At 33.1% G+C, this 19,469-nt stretch overlaps 2 protein-coding genes and 1 long non-coding RNA gene across 4 annotated transcripts in view; 2 read left to right on the plus strand and 1 right to left on the minus strand.

The window, feature by feature from the left end:
• Positions 1 to 13,979, minus strand: part of LOC137490376 (uncharacterized) — a 60,685-nt gene extending 46,706 nt beyond the window's left edge. For both annotated transcript variants that reach the window (XR_015501095.1, XR_015501094.1), the window contains exons 1-2: positions 13,921 to 13,979; positions 7,121 to 7,217 (exon numbers count right to left, since the gene is read on the minus strand). This is a non-coding gene — a long non-coding RNA (uncharacterized LOC137490376). The remainder of the gene's footprint in view (positions 1 to 7,120; positions 7,218 to 13,920) is intronic.
• fbxw11b (F-box and WD repeat domain containing 11b) overlaps positions 1 to 19,469 on the plus strand; it is a 649,789-nt gene that overhangs the window by 437,396 nt on the left and 192,924 nt on the right. The window lies entirely within an intron of this gene.
• On the plus strand, positions 4,771 to 16,482 carry hrh2b (histamine receptor H2b). Its single transcript, NM_001109738.1, is given in 3 exon segments — positions 4,771 to 4,860; positions 13,302 to 14,099; positions 15,692 to 16,482. Coding segments are annotated over 2 exon segments (1,008 nt in total). The 5' UTR covers positions 4,771 to 4,860; positions 13,302 to 13,478; the 3' UTR covers positions 16,079 to 16,482.

Raw genomic sequence — 19,469 nt, forward strand, 5'->3', positions numbered from 1 at the left:
CTCATGGTGCATTAACTAATGTTAACAAGCATGAACTGGATGTTAATAATGCATTAGTAAATGTTCAATTATGATTAATAAATGCTGTACATGTGTTGTTCATGATTAGTTCATGTTAGTAAATGCATTAACTAATGAACCTTATTGTAAAGTTTTACCAATTTAATTATATTAATAGAAACTGCAATAATATTTAATAATAATATTATTATTGTGCTTTCAGCCTTACTGATAAAATAAATGCAACCATTTTGAGCATGAACTTCCAATTAAAAATACAACAACAACAAAAATCGTACTTATTAGAAACTAATTATAAAATAAATGTAAATATATTTAATTTATATTCTAGTCACTTTATAACATTTCTATTTTATTCTGCATAGGAGTTCTGATTCTAATTGATTAAGTGAATCTAATCTATCCTACATGAAATTACAGACAATTTAGCTAATTAATATAAAGTGCCTCACAGTCCAGCAATTCTCTTTCTAAACCTGTGATTTACCAAACATAAAAGATGCATTGTGCTATTTTTTCATCATTAGCAGCACCAAACTGAATAGAAACAAAAAGTGTGTTTCGCACACACATTTTCTGTCTTTCAGACATCATTTGGACAGCATTGTTTGAGCAATGTTGCTGTGTCTGCCTGCACAAACAAATGAGCAATGCAGAAAGAACCACAAAACTGCAGCGTTTACATTTTTGGGAGAAAGCAACTTACAGATGGCTTATTTATAATGTGTCTCTGCACATTAAGCTGAAATGGGAGAAGTATTTTAATTAAAAAAAGAAAAAAATATGACACACATCACCTCCAAACAAGAATTTTTTTTGACAGAAGCTTTACTTGAACTGAGAAAAACGTTGGTTCTCTTTAACAAGACTCCAGATACAAAAGAATGTGTCTCAATAAAGGCTTCTATCACATAAAAAAAGAGTCTTCAGGTACATTAGCCAGGAATAAACTCTCTCACCTTCGTTAAAAGCCTTTAATTTATTTACTCGGAATATTCCGTATAGGCGGAAAAACAAACAACAGCCAGGAGAGACTTGCTATTGAGTCAACGAGCGCGTCTCACTGTTTGCTCAGTCTTAATATCATCTCGATTCAGCTGTTCATCTTTTCAGTCCACTCTTTGAGCAGTACAAGGGGTCATGGAGGTCTGGAGTTGCTAGGTGACTCTGGACAGGAAGATCAGAGAACAGACGTGACTGTAGACCCTTGACATCCAGCTTAGTGCAGAGACGTCACTGGTCGTGTTTGGGCTGGTTAATGACAAGCATAGAGTAGAGGCTCCTTCTGGCCTATTTGTGCGCACGCACACACATGCTCAGATGAGAATGATATACATAGACAGGATCTAAGCACCAGAAGATATTTTGAATCCCTGTTAATTGGCCCAGAAGAGGCACAGAGCGAAAATAATCCTGCTGACAGGAAACGTCCTTCAAACCAACACAAACCCCTACAACACAGATGCTGAAACTCGAATCATTAGTTGCAAACGCAGTCATTTGCCGAGTACCATTTGTTTTCAGATGCGATAGAAGCCGCTTGCTCTTTCAGCATATTGTCAGATATTTCTCTGTACACTGACTGAAGGTCTTCTGCAACCTGCTGAAAGCCATTGCATGTTGTATAGATCTACAAATACAAGTCTGACTGCCTAAGTAATAACAAGTAATCAAAAAGTGTAGAGATCATTGATATCGTTCAATTAAGTATTACCCAAAGGAAAAGTTAGCACTGTTGATGTACCAAGTTTGGCCTTGGCTAATCTTTTGTCCAACACATACCTTTTATGTTTAGTGATGATAATATACGATAAGCTAATAAAACTATATATTGTGCAGGCTGATAAGGCAATGAGAGAGCATCCTCATCATTTAAATTGACTGGTTCAGTTTTTGTGGTAGGCTAGTCTGACAGTGTTTTAAAGAAGTTGCTTTGAAACCCTCTACTTCAGCCAGAACTGCCTGTTTATGGCCATGTTCACATTTTTGTAAACAGTTTTTTTGTAGACATTAGTTTTTTCTGTGTCTGATTCAGGCTCAACACAATCATTAAGTGGCTTTAACTACTAGATATTTAATGCACTTACACTGTAAAACCCAACAGTTAACATTATTAAATAAAACAAGTGTAGTTGACTGAAAAATTGACTGAAGGTAATTCTACTCATTTGAAAAGTTTTAAACTCAGTGTTGAAGGTAATGAGTTAATTAAGTAGCTCATTACTTCATCTTAAATGGAATAAGTTCACAGTACTCATATAGATTAGTTTTTTTAAGCTCAAATGGTTTGAGTTGCCTTAGCTTTTTGGGTTTTGCAGTGCACTATTTAAAATGAATTATGCGTAAGTGCATGTAACTCCACCCTAAACCTTATCCACATTCTAACCCCAACCATATAGTAAGTACATGTGATTATTTAGCATTGCTCTGTAGTTTGATTAAACTGCAACTATGTCACCTTAAAATGAAGTGTAACCTCAACATTTTGTGTTTATATGGTATTCCAAAATATTTATGGTGCTACTGAGGTGGGATACAAGTTTGATGGTATAGTTAGGTTTAAGCATGCGTTAAAGGGATGGGTCAATGGTATAATTATATATGTAATTACAGAAATTAATTAACTATGTAATTACATGGATCAAATATAAGTATACAAAGTAATATACAATATATATACAATATATAATATACAAAGTAAAAACATAAAGAAAGCATTGTATAAAATGATAGACTTAAATAAAAGTACTAGGTAAGGTAAGTTAATATAAAGTGGGACCATTATGAGTGTTACAATGGATGATGCAAGATGCTTCTCTAAGGTTTGCTGTGGTCAGTTTTCTGGCCAACGTTGTGCTTTTGTTGTTGCATGTTTTTAACCTCTATCAACAAAATTAATATAAATTTTATTAACTAATAATGTACAATTTACTAAATGTTCACCACAATTTTGCTTTTATTTTTCTGCATTTACTATTATGCATATTGTCCAGGTGCATAAAATAATATTAATGCTTTGTAAAGTAAAAATGAAATTTATACTAGAAATTAGCTTAAATCGTTAAAACACTGTAAAATATTTATCATTTCGCTGTGTGTAATATTATAAACACTTTACAGTAGGTCCCTTTTCTGTTAACACTAAGCTACTTAATAGACTACATTTCAACTTACATTATTCAAGCATCCTCAAATCTAATCCAATTCAATTCTAATGAGATCTATAGATATGTAGTTGCAGAGTGTATAACGGCATATAGTTATAAAGTGCAACCAATAAAGGTTTCCAAATTTAAGCATAACATTTTGTACTAATCATTTGACATAGCAGAAAAAATATAAATATAAATAAAATAAATAAATTAAAAAATATATTTTTATATATATATATATATATATATATATATATATATATATATATATATATATATATATATATATATATATATATATATATATATATATATATATATATATAAAATGTGGTTTATTCAAATAATCATCACTAATTCACTATACATATAAGTACTAGGACAATAAAGTAGACAGATGATAATTTCTCTCTTTTGATTCCTGGTCAAGTGTCATTAACATTTAAGGCTGGAAAATTGTCAGTGTGTCCATGCCTTTAATAAAGAGCCGCATATTGTATGTTCTTATCAGTCTACCCTGCATGATCCTTAATTACACAGATAAGACTAAAGCACAGGACAACAAATAACCATCAGGCTGTCAGTCATCCAGGCTCATGTCAAACACCTTATCAACTAATAATTAATAAATAAGAATGATCCTTCATGGAACCTTATCGCTTTGATTAAAACACACCATGTGCGTAAGCAGCCTGTAAGTGTAAACAGTGTAAATTCAACAATTCAACAGCAGGCCTGCATTGTGCCTTCACGTTTCTGCTATTGTTGCCCTATAAAACTGCTGCAGCACTGTGCAGAAAATAAAGCGAGTTCTTAGATCTTTTACAATGGACACAAATTATAAAATAGAATTACTGAAATGCGATTATCATAATATTTAATTATGATACCTCACATTTATATGCAAATTGTAATAACTGCTTAATCGTATTGTTTCAGTCTAAAAAAAGGAATAGAAAGGGTTCAAGTGTCTATGCAAAACTTGCAACAAGGCTGGAAGAGATTTAATTTCTTCATAAAATGCTCTATTGCATTAGATATTTTTACTAAAACTGTTTTTGTTATTTAATTTTTAGTCTAAACTTTAGATATGCTTTTTATGCAAAAATGATGCAATCTGTTAAAGGGACATATCCAGCATTAAGGCAAATTAAACTTAATCATTTTGCTAATAATGTTCATTTTCTTGCACAGACTGAAATTTTTACTTCATAAAACTTCAGCGTATTGTCAGGAGCTAGATATTGTTTGTCAAACCCAGTAATGTTTAAATATCATTCAACATCTTAAATGTTTTCTGAAAATCAGCAAACAAAAATTATTATTAAGAAATGTATATTTAAAATTAATTTATTATCAATAAAACTCTTTATTTATTCATATTGTATGCCTCATATTTGTCTAAAACAGTAGCATATTGTCCCGTGAGAAAAAGAGAAGTCTGTGTAGTACAGTGATAAGATAACAGTGTTAAATTCCTAATAGATTATAAATATTAAGTCTGACAGAAAAAGAGGGAGACACCGGAAGGGAAATAGAGGTGTGAAAATAAGGAAGGGGACCAAGAGAAGAAAAAAAGACACACACACTGAAAGGCACACAAACGCAAACAGTTTCAGTGTGGTGAACATCAGCTCATGCAGGAATCTGGAGTTTCTACTTCACAGCCATAATGCACCTGCAGAATGTGAGTTACCTTTAAACTTTTCAATGCTTTTTTTGTAGGAAGTTTTACCTTGGGGTAGAAACATGTGTGTGTGTGTTTTTTATACATTTTTGCAGTATCATAATACACAATCCAGAAATGGTATGTAAAATGAGTTATTGAATGAAATTGTGTGAAAATTAATCCTTTTTTTTTTTGGTTTGGATATATATTAAAACATTATTATTACTATTACCCCAATAAAGCAGAATGTTCAGTATCTTTATCCAATCATTAGCATCACATGAGCTTCTGTAATTTGAATATGCAAATTTTTGGGCTCTATTATATTCAGTGTTGCAAACATTAATATTTGTCACTTATTATTTGTGGAAATATATAGTTTTTTAGAGTTCAATACTGGGGCTTCTTTTGTGATATATATTATTAACATTGATCAAAATATCAAAAATGCAAATTTTCATTATTATGCTGATGATACAGTCCTACACAGCTGCATCTACACCCAATCTGGCCCTTTCTCAATTACAGATTGCTTTTAATGTACTTCAACATAATTTATTTTAGTTAAAACTAGTTTTAAATGCAGATAAAACAAAACTTATGTTATTTTCAAATTCAAAACAAAGAACTGGAATTTTAATTGATGATATACTCTCTCTTTTAGTTCTCACATTCAGCAATTGGTGAAAAAATGAAAAGTGATTTTAGGCTTCTATTTTAGAATAAAAAAAACTTTCTTTGGATGTTAAAAAGAACCAGGTTGATGCAACGTTTCTGTCAATATTGGACTATGGTGACTTTATCTGCATGCTTTGTCTCAGAGTCTGCATGCATTAGATGATGTACAATGGTGCACTAAGATTTAAAACTAATTTTAAATCCCTCACTCATCATTGTGTGTCGAATACTAGGAATGGTTGGTCTGCTTTGTCCATTTGTAGGCTCAAGCATTGGCATATCTTGTTTAGAAATCTATATTGGATTTACTTCCATCACATCTTCAGAATTATATTTGTAAAAAAAAAAACTGTACTAAGCTATGGCACTGCGGTCACAGGATATGTATTTATTTATTTACTCATTTATTTATTTATTACAGGATATTTACAAACAAAGTTTAAAAGATTGATTTCACTAAATGTTTTAAAAAGAGTATAAATGATTTAGGAATTGAAACACAGGCTTGTAGATATTTTGAATAGTTTGTTTGTCAATATGTGATTCTTATTAACTGTCAATTGTTTTTTGATGGTTGTCTGGAAGACCCATGTGACGTATACTGCCTAATCTTGGCCAGGACATTCTTGTAAAAGAGATTTTTTAAATTCTCAACGTGTCTTTTCTGGTAAAATAAGGGTTAAAATAATAACAATATGAATATGAAGCTATATATCTTATATCAAGTTTAAAAGACCAGAACTAAATAATAGGCACATTCAGTAACAAATGTGTGTACTGTCTGTTATCGTGAATCACATAAGCAAAGCAATTATGCTTAACATAAGCGAGTTATAAAATATAGATGTTTGTTAAGTGCTACATTTTGGAAAATCTGCAGACTGCGGTCTGGTCATTTATTTTTCATTCCAAGCAAAGAAGCTAAACATTGACTATGGTAGCCGGGTGGTACGTACAAAGAATTATGAGTTTTCAACATTTGTTTAAAGACGAATGAGTTATCATTATCTTTTGTTTGTTTGAGGTGAGACCACACACTTAGAAAACGTCTGCAAGTAGAAGGCTATAACTTCTGATCACGCTTCAAGCAATGAATATTCAGTATTTTTACTTAAGATATTTATTTTGTAGATAGTTAGTTCAAAATTTTGGTGGCTGTTTAGATTGACAGCCCATGGAGTGCAGACTCTGTGCTGCTAATTGCCACTCCAACTGTTTGATTCACTGTTAACCGAGGCGACAATATTGTCATCAACCTCATACTTGCACCCTTAAACTCTTCATTTATTTGAGCATGATTCACTGCGTGAATATGTAATGCATGAACACACATTTCTGTGCATGTGAAAGAAGCAGAGCATGTGATTCTCGCTCAGCAGAGGTGGAAAACAGGACTCATGCAATGTAATGGAGCCGTCTGAACAGTTAATGTTCATGCTGTTCAAAAAAGCTAAAGCAAAGCAGCTCTAATAGGACACAGGGCAAACATGGTGAGCTTGGAATTTTGTCATGGAAACGTATTTCAGCTCATGTTTCTACACCGCAGAGAATGCTGAATGAAAGTGCCTTAATTGTGTGGTTGCTATTAGCCGTTTCTCACCTGCATTTATGTTTATGAGCATTCCAGCCAATCTGCTTTTTTTCAGACCTCCTCCATAAAGGTGTAAAATGAACCTGCATATTGGGTAAATACAACCCTGTGGAAACAAACAAATGGTTAAAAGGGGCTTGAGATAACAGTCTTAAATACAGGATGATGGCAAATGAAATATGCACATGCACAAAAGCACACTGATATGGTCTTATCATTAGCCTCGCATCCCTTACAATCAAATTTGAACTATTTTTATTTTTCAAGACTGTAAAAATGCAGTAGTAATTTATGGTGTCTTAATATCTTAATATATTGCTTTGACATTGTCATTGGCTAAATTTAATTTCCTCAAACTTCTGCAGTAAACTTTTTAGGGTTTGTTTACACATGCCAGGCTCACTTTAATAAAAACATGACAATTGCTCTGTTAGTGTGGTTCATTTATATAAGTGTAAATGCTGCAATCTGAACTGAACTGAAACCTGGGATGGTAATTTTGTAATTACCAAAAAAACAAAAACATTTGAATCTGGTCATTTTAAATCTGAACCTAAAGGTTTAACTGATGTATAGTCATTTTGACCATTTTAAATAGTGTAATTTAATACATTTGTCTAAAATCTGACCTTTCCGTAAAGTCCTCAAGAAATCAAAACTAGTCATATGATTTTGTAGCTCACATTGCTAATTTTGTGGTGAACAATTCATCTGTGCATGTCATTTAAAAAAATGTTTGCCCTTCTAATCTTTACCTGAAATCTGAAAATGCACATCCTGTTTGTTTTCAGTTAAATTATCAGATTACATTTATCTTAGCAAATGGGTGTGGCTGACATATTTAATTATGCTGCTTCAACTGTCAATTTTGACAACAAACAGCAATGCTAAGAAGGAAAAGTCTGTAACTCTTTCCAAACCCTTTTCCCCATCTTTATTGAAATGCCTACTTTACTACATCCATTCAACTCGCAGTTAAAAAAACACGCCCACTGTTCGCTCATTTAATATTCTGTTTCTTTAGAAACAATTTGCGTCACGATATGAAAATATTCATGGTAGCAACTTCCGGTTCATGGTGACTTTAAAGGGTCATGAAACCCCCCTCTTTCAGTTCAAGTCTTCCTCAGAATTTTTTTAAAAAATGCTCTGAGATGGGCGTGAAGTGCTGCGAGCAGAGGGAGGAGTGGGCGTGGCTGGCAGAGCAGGGGAAATACATATGCAACTTGTACGATAGGTTATTCGTAATTTCATATAATATACAGGCTACACGTAACTACAATTTGTTATATCATTATAAAGATAAACATGTTTATATAAACACTAAATAAGGAGGACTTATCTCCTCCTGAATCCTCTGGTCTAAATGCAGACACAGTGGATAGCAGTGCAGCAAGTCTCCTGGCCTATCTAATTTCACCATAAACCCTGCTGGTAATCTGGAAGATTTTAAAAATGTGTGAATGCAGCAGCGTGTTGATATGTCTGAATACTAACAAACTCAACTGAAAAAAGACAAAGTCCACCATTCTCCAATGCTCGTAGAGCTCTCTCGACAAAAATGCTTGCTGAACATAAACAGCTTGTATTGGTAGCCCGGACAATATCTCGGAGAAAGCCATGCAACAAACCCCGTGGATCGTGGAAACAAACACATACAACCTTAAAAGGAATTCTTGAACCATTAAAGTGTCTATATTTCATTCTAACATTGTTATTTTATTAAAATTACAAAACACAGCGTTTCTACCTTGAATTGCCATAATGGTCAAACTGTCTGCATTTAAGAGTCTGCTACTTTTTCCTGTGCCTTTGAATATGCATGCTTCTGTTGCCTAACATAACTTTCTACTAACCAAAACATAACTTTCTGATAGCAAAACATAAATGTACTTATATATATTTTTCCTCCCTATACAAGTGTCTGTTTAGTCCACTACCATCTCCTACTTATTTTCAACAATGTTTTTCAGCAAGAGCTAACGCAGCTTTGAATGTAAAATAAAAGAAAACAAATAAACATCCGTGCAGCCAACCACTTCAAAGAAGAAGCTACAAATAAAAGAGATATCTGATTCTCTGAGATCTTGTAGAGCTGTGGCTTTTTTGTCCTTGCGGTAAACAGGGGCCGAAGTTTTGCATTAAATTTGCATTTGATTTAGATTCAAATTTGCATTACATTTTTTTTTTTGGTGACCTTCCAGAAGACATAATACCACAGAATATCAGACAAGCGCATTCATTAACATTTCTCTGTGCTAACACGTAGGTTTGAAAATATGAATGACAGAGAATAAGCCAACCAAGGCATACGGTAGTATAAAAATGGCTAATTCTGCAGATCTGCACTTCTTTAAAATGATAATCCATTGGCTCTTACTTATGTGAAATATTCAGATAGTAACACTAAAAATTTGTTCATTTTTATTTAAACAGGTCAATCTAACCAAATTTTAATACATCAGCTATTGAACATAAAGTGACAGTTAGGAAATTAAACTAAGAAATTAAAGAAACTGCAATACATATGCACTGTAAAAAATGCGGGTCCACACAATTCATTCACGTTGTCTAAACACAAACCAATTAAGTTAACTTGCTTGTTTCTATTCTGAAATTTCAGCCCATTTTAAATAAGTAGTTTGAACAAGCAACAAAAACCTTTTTTTTTTTTAGTGTAGAGATGGTTATTTGGTATAAAATACAATGTATTTATTTACAAATTATATGTTGTGAGATGATAACAGAGCATTGGGCATGAAACTGTGTGAGGAAATACATCTTCATGCAATAATCTGCCCTATAATCATTAGTTGTTGGGATTTAATTTTACCTGAACAGAGGAAATCACTATTCATTAATAAAATGCACCAACGGTAAATTCATTTTAACAATGAGTGATAACTTCTGACAAAAAAGTCTATGATATTCCTTTTATTTGTCAAAGCAGAGTTTGTTATATGCTATTTTTGACCAAAATAATATTGCAGCAGACAAAGACGGAAGCAAACGCTTCTTGATTGGAGTATGGAAGGAGATTATGCATCACATGATGGCAATACCTCCAATACTTCACTGGCTGTTTAAATTTCCAGTAGTATACCTAATGAGGAGGAAATGTGTCTGCCTAAAGATTTCAAAGTGGGACAATGTATACTAATATTTAATAATGCAGCAATTCAGTCTATAATGACTAGCAAAAACACCTGACTCTGGATATACGTCATCAGCAGGATATATATGAAGAGTTTATTTGCAAAAATTGATAACTGCATTTTTAGTAATTTTGAGATGTTATGTTTTTATGTTATGTACATTGAAGAAATTGTATGGGAATTACACAAGGAAACTAAAACGGAAGTTTTGTAGTTGACAGAAATCATATATATTAAGTATGCCTATTAAAGAGTGAACTGGATTTAAGAAAAACTCCTTGAACTTTTTTTTAATTTATAAAAAAATGTAACACTTCATACAGTATAACACCCTTTTAAAATATAAGACTTTTAATAGGTTGAATAATCATTATACAGAGATTATATCAACTTACTATTTAATTACTGGCCACACAAATGGGTGGAAACTTAATCAACAGATATACTGAACTATATTTAAACATCATATGCTCTATGCATATGATGTTTAAAGGGCTTTTGTATAAAATCTGTACAATAAATATACTAAATTAACAAAAAAGAAACAAGTAAAAAAATGGATAGATATCTACTCATGTAGAGTAAGAATAAAGGGGAACAAAATGGCAGAGAATCTACTAAAAGCTGCTCAAAGAATATCTGTAGCTATCAAGTATTGTTTACTTCCAGTTTAACAGTAAAAGGATTGACCGAATAGGCCATGGAAGGTTTTCAAAGGTTCATGCTAATAAAAGTATTTTGTAGTATTTAAAAAATACTAAAACACAGCATTTTATTTTGATACATTGGTGGCTGCTGTATTTTGTAGTTTATTTTTATACACCTAAAAATTAGGCATTTGTCGTTGTTTTTTTTTGTACATTTCAATGTATTTTTGCCCATTCCTGTATGTGTGTGTGTGTGTGTGTATATATATATATATATATATATAAATATATATATATATATATATATATATATATATATTAGGGCTGTAACGATACACGATATAAAATCGAAATCGCGACACTCAGATCTACGATCCTGTGTCGCGGTGTGATAAGGGAGAATCGCGACACACCCCGTGACTACCTTTCCAATAACGTCACGCGTGCCTGCAAAAGTTGAGCTGGTTGAAGAAGAACGTGAGGAAACACTTTTTTCCGCTCGACATTACGAGCACTGCTCCGTTTAAGCCCTCGCAATTAGCGTTTAACCTGGAGAGCTCGCACAGAGCTCTTAGTAAGGGACTGTCTGAATGTGTCAGGAATATCAAAAACAAAACCAACTTAACCCCTCTTGACAACAGACAACGGCAGAAACATTGCCAGTGCTGTCAAGGCATTGTTGTTAATGTGGCTGCGCAGAGAGGGATGGGCGTTCACCAGATGCCCCGACTCCTCTGCAGAGGAAACTTTTCTGTAACCTTGCTGTGCGCTTTCTGTTTGAACCTTTGAGAGTTAACGTTACGTGCTGACTGACAGCGCGATGTGCGATGCCAGGAAACAGGACGAAGCTTTCAGTTAAGATGAACACAGTTTCTATAGTAATACTTTATTTATAGATAAAGGTATATGACTCTGGTTATAATCACTCTATCTTGCTGGAGTTTATAGCCGTTTCGCTTTACTTCAGGACGCATAATGCTGCTCTGAAGGTCTAATCGCTTAAGTTATCCAGAGCTGTATGAATATACAAATCTTGAATATCATAATATTATTAAATATTACAATTGTAACAACACAGACAGCAACACTTATGAACAATCGATACCCAGCTGATTCAGTCGTTTCATAAGAGGACCGCGCTTCTTCTCTTCTTTTTTCCTTGTCAACATAAAGGCAGCGAGATGCGCCTTGTTTTCGGCTTATAAAGCATGTATGCACATTAATGCAATAGCATATTTAAACAACAAAACTGTTTACAAAAAGTCTACATATGCGCGCGTGTTGTTGTCTTTTCATCACGCAGCACGCGCACTTGAACCGCGAGGGAGAGAGAGGAAACCATCAGGACATATTCTTTAAAATAATGATTTTTATTACAATGTAAAAGGTTTTGTTATTATAATAATAACAGCGGGACATTAAATAAATGCATATTTTCCGTGGAGCGGGCAATTTGAGGAAGTCTGCAATTTTTATTTGACGGAAGAAAAAACATGATTGGAAAAAAAACATCCTATGCCGGTTGTTAAAAAGAATCAGTCAGTATTTTCGTTTTGTAATATAAATTAATTATTTAAATGAAAATAATTTAGGGCAGTCCTATTTATTTTATTTATTTTATTTAGATTATTCTGCTCTTCTGTGCTAAACACTGCAGGTGCGTGAAGATGCTCTGTTGTTCTGTTCTGTTATTAGCATATAAAAATAAATCAGTAGCCTATTTTCAAATGCAATATTTAATGTGTCCGACACAAAATAGACACGTCAATTAGTTTAATATAAAATTAATAGTAATCTGACCAGTTAACCGTTAATAACCGATTAATGAGCGGCGGTTGTCTGTTAGCAAAATTAACCAAAATGAGCATCCCTAGTAGCCATTTAATTTACTTTTTCTATGTAAGAGAACTTGATTGAAAAATTATTTTTAACATGCTTGAACCATCTACACTATGGAGTTTAGTTCTGTTTGGTTTTTCAAAAGTATTTTGTTACAAAGAAAACAAAAATGATATAATTTTATTTAATAAAAAATAGTTTTAAAAATATTTTTCCCCACCCCACACGAAAAAAAAAATCGTGATACGAATCGAATCGTGGGTCAAAAATCGTGATACGAATCGAATCGTGGGTTTGGTGTATCGTTACAGCCCTAATATATATATATATATATATATATATATATATATATATATATATATATATATATATATATATATATATATATGTATGTATGTATGTATGTTTATATGTATATATATATATATATATATATATATATATATATATATATATATATATATATATATATATATATATATATATAAATAAACAAACTACTCATAGGCCTTCTTGATTTTTCTGTAACCATATTTTTTTTTCTTGTAGGAATGACCCTGGGCTGATTCAGCATGAATGTTACTATTATGGCATTTTATAGCATCCGAGAGTAAATGCGTGAGAAAATGAGTTGACGCATGGAGTCCTAAATAAACTAGTTTGGATATTACTGTCACGCAGTACTACAAACATTTCCAAGCTTTCCTATTTCGAAAACTAATAACAATGACAATCAGAGCCCTGTGCTGGGTGGTTCTGGTGGCCTTCATCGCACTGACCATTTGTGGAAACATACTGGTTTGTATGGCCGTGGCCACCAGTCGCCGTCTGCACCAGCTTAGTAGCTGTTTTATACTATCCCTGGCCGTGACAGACCTACTTCTAGGTTTGCTAGTACTGCCACTTTCTGCCATGCTGGAACTGCGCAATGGAAAGTGGCCTCTTGGGGGTGTTTTCTGCAATATCTACATCTCTATGGATGTAATGCTGAGCAGTGCTTCGATCCTGACTCTACTGGCCATTAGTGTTGACCGCTACCTTGCCATTTCTAACCCGCTCTTCTATCCCAGGAGGGTCACACCTCGACGGGTGGCGATCGCTCTGACTGCGATCTGGACGTGCTCTCTAGCGGTGTCCTTTGTGTCTATAAACCTAGGCTGGAACTCACCGGACTTCAGAGTGCAGAATCTGGACTGGAGCATGTGGGATGAGGGAGAGGAAGGCAGGACCTGCCGCTACGAGTGGAATAATAATTATGTGCTGCTGAAAGCGTTTGGAATCTTCTACCTCCCTCTGCTGGTCATGTGTGGAATGTACCATCGCATATTCTGTGTTGCACGGGAACAGGTACTTATTTACTTAATCTGTACTTCAGTGAATGACATGATGTTCAGAGCTACTTTCTAAAAAAACACTTTGCATACATAAAGTGATTTGGCTCATAATACTTCTCTTGTGCGATGGGCTGGCTTTCATTTTAAATGATTTATTATTATTATTATAATTATAATTATTAATATTATTATTATTGTCATTATTATTATTGTTGTTGTTGTTGCTGTTGTTGTTATATAATATATCTATGAAACAAAAAAAATGATTTCAAATATGTTTAATGCAAACCAGAACGTGGAAACATACATGATAAATAAGACATGAAAACATGGAGAAGAATTAAAACATCTAATAAATAACAAACAACATACAAATAACTATACTTTTGATTTCATCTAGTTTTCTAGTTAACATATTTTTTTCTGATTTTGATTTCGTTTAACCTAAAACTCTAACAGAAATCATCCAAAATTATTCAAATTTCAATGTGAATTTGAAAAACACAAAAATAGCAACCATGAAAACGTTAGTAACTAAATCTAAAACGAAAGCAGAAGATAGAAAAGTACAAACTACAATAAACCTACAGTTGAAGAGTTCAGATGCTAAAACCTCTAAGTGTCATCTGGAATTGTATACTACAACAAGAATTTTTCTCAGCCCTTTTTTGTTTATGTTCAGTTATTTCATGTTAAAAGCAATAAAAAATAACCTGTGGCGACCCAGGATTAATAAAGGGACTAAGCCAAAAAGGAAATGAATTAAATAATGAAATAATATATATATATATATATATATTTTTTTTTTTTTTTTTTACAAATATCACATAGTCACTGTCTATATAATTAATAAACATTTTACTGTACAGTATATCAATATTAAATAATTAAAGATATTATTTGATATATCAGAACAATTTAATCTATTTGTTGAAATAATGTTTTAAATAAAAAATATTTTTAGTTAATAGTTACAATGAATTAGTCATAAAATTGAGTATGCTATAAAATACTATAAAGTATAACATTTAAAAAAAAAAGTTTTTTTATTCTTCATCTCCAATAGTATGTGCACTCAATGCACTCAGTGGAGCTATTGATGTCACTCTATGATTTATCTAAAAATGTGAATTAATTTTATGCGCAAAACTGGATTATCACATAAAAGATGTGCAAATAAAGCAGCGTTTCCATCCAACGAGTCAAATAGAACAAAATTGTCACTTCCTGATTCCTCCTGACTTTTTTAATCCACATACTGTTTCCATCATACTGTAGTTTATGTGCATCTTATCAAATAAAAAGTTTATCGTACTCATTTATGCGCATGTTTTTTTATTTGCATTTTTTAAATTGATGCGCATCTTGTTGTTTTCATCAACCTTTTTTTTTTTTTTCGAAAATGCGCAAAAAATAGGTGGATGGAAGTGTACAGCTACTGTGAGGGGTAGGGTTAGGGGTGGGGTTAGGTGTGCACATTAAAAAACATTACATGCAGCTCAGATTGCAACTGCGCAGATTTGCATCATTTCATAAATATCTTAGCAAACATCTCATTGCATCCCTGTGATTTCTCTTTTCTCTCTTTTCATGTCTCACTTTTAGGTGCGGCGTATTCGGGCAGCCACTCCATCATCTGCACAGGTTGCAAATGCAGCTGCCACTGCACGGGAACATAAAGCCACAGTGACCCTCGCTGCAGTGCTTGGTGCTTTCATCATTTGCTGGTTCCCCTATTTCACCTACTTCACATACATGGGAATGTGGGCGATTCACCCAAACAAACTGACCCACTCCATTGTTCTTTGGTTGGGATACCTCAACTCTGCGCTGAATCCCATCCTTTATCCAGCCTTAAACAGGGATTTCCGTCAGGCATGTGGACAGTTGCTCTGTAGATGTGGGAAAAGGGGAGATTTCAACACTTCCAGAAGAAAGACATTCATAGCTTTAGGTACCATTAAAGTCATTAAAGGCTCACTGGCCCACTAGAACTCATCTTACACTGCAGGGACAATGACAGCATCATCAAAACAACTATATGACTGATCAATGACTATTAAATATTGTCGGACTGAACAATAGAACTTCAAAATGAAAGAGATTTTGTTCGCTCATACTATATTTGGTGAAAAATACACATTATTCTAATAATATTATTCTGCTGTGTGATAATCTTCATTCGTTTGTATTTGCTGAATAATTTGTTGCTTTACCTTTTTTTTTTTTTTGATATGCAAGATACATTTTGTCTGTTTAGTAAAGTGATGCTATTCTAACAGTTTTGTTAGGTTCTCTCTCTACAGTATAGGGGTAATGTACATACTTTACTTTTTATAAACGTTTTTCCAAAGCATTCTTTGGTGCCAGAGTAAGATTAAAGAGATGACATGAAATTCACTCACCAATTATGTATGAGTTATGTTGTGAGTTTGATTTACCTCAAGATAAATGCTGATATACAGCCATATTGCAATGCTACAAGAGTGATATCGCGTTTATACAACAGTTCGACAGCATAATCGTGTATATAAAAAAGAAACACGAAGAGTCTAAAAACCCACTTGTATTAGAAACTACTTTCTTCCACCATTTATTCACATCTGCAGCTGACGTCAGAACAGTAGAAGCCGTTACTAATTCACCAACGTCACATCAGAGCTAGTGTTTAAATTATTCTCTAGCGTAATGTCTAAAGTGATAATAAAACAGGTGATATTGCTGAGATTATAAGATTATAAGGCTGCCTTCCCTCAGGCAATCCATCTCATGAACACTTGATAATAATAATTGTGGAACCAACATCACTACTTGCCATCCACTTTTATACACATATACACTTATTTAACAGCACACTTTACATGCCAATTTGCACATAACAGTTGCACATATAATGTTGTATATAGTAATTTAGCTCTACATACACTTGTCTATTTGTATATTTGCTTTCTACTCACCGCTTTTTTATTTATTATCGATTTATTGTCCTGTCTCTGTAATTCCGTTGCACTGTAGAAGCTGTCACGAAAACAAATTCCTCGTATGTGCGAACATACCTGGCAATAAAGCTCTTTCTGATTCTGAAAAAAAAGGTGACATGAAATGCCATCCATCTACAGAGATATCTCCTTACAGTTTTACAGGCTAATACAGTCTACAGTATTTCTCTGTTACAATCGGGATATCACAATAATTAACCCCAAAAAAAGTTGCCTTAATTCAGAATGCCTTATGGTGGACTAAATCAACTACTTCTTCAGAAAAGGGTCACAGCCCCATCTGTTGGTTGAAATAATAATTACATGCTCAGGTAACATTTAGACTTATTGGGACAATCATAGACATGACACAATCTGAATGAGTTGTTTTGTTAGAGACAAAAATGTATACATTATCACCACCTAGGTGACAATATGTAAAATTGTAAAGGATTTGCAATTACAGCCTACCAATCTAAACTATCTTAGCTAAAACTAAGATAAATCATGCCTCAGAATGGTATAAAGTAGATTATTGATTATTTTCTGAACTTGTTTAACTGGCATCATTAAATGATTTAGGTAGAAACATAATGCAGTGTCCTCATTTGAAATGTATTCTTATTGAAAGCAAATCTAATAGAACCAAGCATAAATAGGCTTTGTTTAGTGTTCAGCATCCCAGAATCCTTTCAAAGATAGGATGACAGTGTTTATTCGTGGGCTACCTCTAATACAGAGGAAATAATGAATATAATATAATATAATATAATATAATATAATATAATATAATATAATATAATGTAATATAATATAATATAATATAATATAATAATCTTAATGATTGTTCATATTCAACTGTTTAGCCAGCTTGGACTGAAAAGGAAAAGTATTTTAACATTTACCAACACAAGTATAAACAAATGTTTATAATGTGATTATTTAGTAAGGGTTTCAAAATGAAAGTTGTAGGGTCCAGCCAGTTGGTCCAATGACGGTGTCCACTGGTGGATAAAGGTTCACTGCATGTTCGGTCTTTCCAGTGCACAATGTTGATTTACTTTAAACGTAACTCATTTCTGACTCCAATTTAAGTATGAGGTGGTTTAGAATATTAATATATTTATCCTCGTTTTATCTGACATTAATAAAGTTATTTTGTTTTCTTTAATATTATTTGATTATGATTGAATATTCTCTTCGATTTGTTATTATATATTATTCTCATTTATTCAGATTCCTATAGCATCCTGAGTCTTGTACTGGCCGAGTATATAATCTCTTAAACACAAGCTTGTCAGTCTTCATTACTATAGAATTAAGAAACTATTGGTAACTTTGAATAATCACCATATATAGTATAAGTTTGTAGATGAAGGCCTAACTTACCCACATTTAGATTGGTCTCAACAATATTTTGTTGTTCTAAATAGAAAACCCATTATTGGCCTTTTACAGTCTAAGTATACTTGAATTAATGCCAATGTGTTAGTCGGATCTCTAAGAACATCTTGTAGCGTGCCACGCTGCTCCGTCTAACATGTTTTAGTCCGTTACTAACCTGTACAGAGGCTTGTGGTGCTATGGACTTAATCTACTAGAGATAATAGCACGAACTCTGTTTTAATAATTCAAAACATAACAATTTATTATTCAGATAAATATGTATTATGCCAATTCATTCAGTCAGTTCATAAACTATTAATATCTGACATCAATTTATCAAAGACAAATCCAAGATTAAAAGATGCATACCTGACTTCAAAATATACATAACAGGGAGCGTAAGCTCCATGCTATGGGCTAATCTGGGTAAGCAGAATCGCCCTGAACATTTTTCAAACCTCCCTTAAGTAATCCAAGAATCCCCTCAAGGAATGGGGTGTGTGAATAACAAAGGGCATTTGCATTTAGTGCTGCCTATAGGAAAGGCACACCCTTCACAGTGGTTCAAAAGATACCTGAAGTTATATATTTATTGTTTTGATTATGTCTATTTCTGAGGGAATGAGACCATTGTACCAGTCGTACTAAGACATTTTAAATGATATCAAACATGATAGATAAAATCACTTGGGTTAATTTAGAACATTCAGACTTTGAAAGGACCATACTGTGTGAGTTGGGGTGGTTGAAGTCGAGTTTAAGGGGATTCAAATGTAAATGTAGAGGGAGCTGGTTCTTTCCTGCATTCCCACCTGCTAGAGCCGATTGTCTTTGTTTTCGGTTCATGTTTGAATTGTCAAAGACATCAGAATATTTGTTATATCTCAAGTGTTCCCTTGATCTCAAATTTCACTCTATTCACTAGCCTGTATTTTGCATATTAATGAATTCATAATTAATTTTTTATCAATAGCCAAAATCAGAACCCAGGAGGTATACATAACCCATATGATATTTTT

This window comes from Danio rerio, chromosome 10, assembly GCF_052040795.2.
Source record: "Danio rerio strain M-AB ecotype USA chromosome 10, GRCz13ab, whole genome shotgun sequence".
Taxonomy (NCBI): domain Eukaryota; kingdom Metazoa; phylum Chordata; class Actinopteri; order Cypriniformes; family Danionidae; genus Danio; species Danio rerio.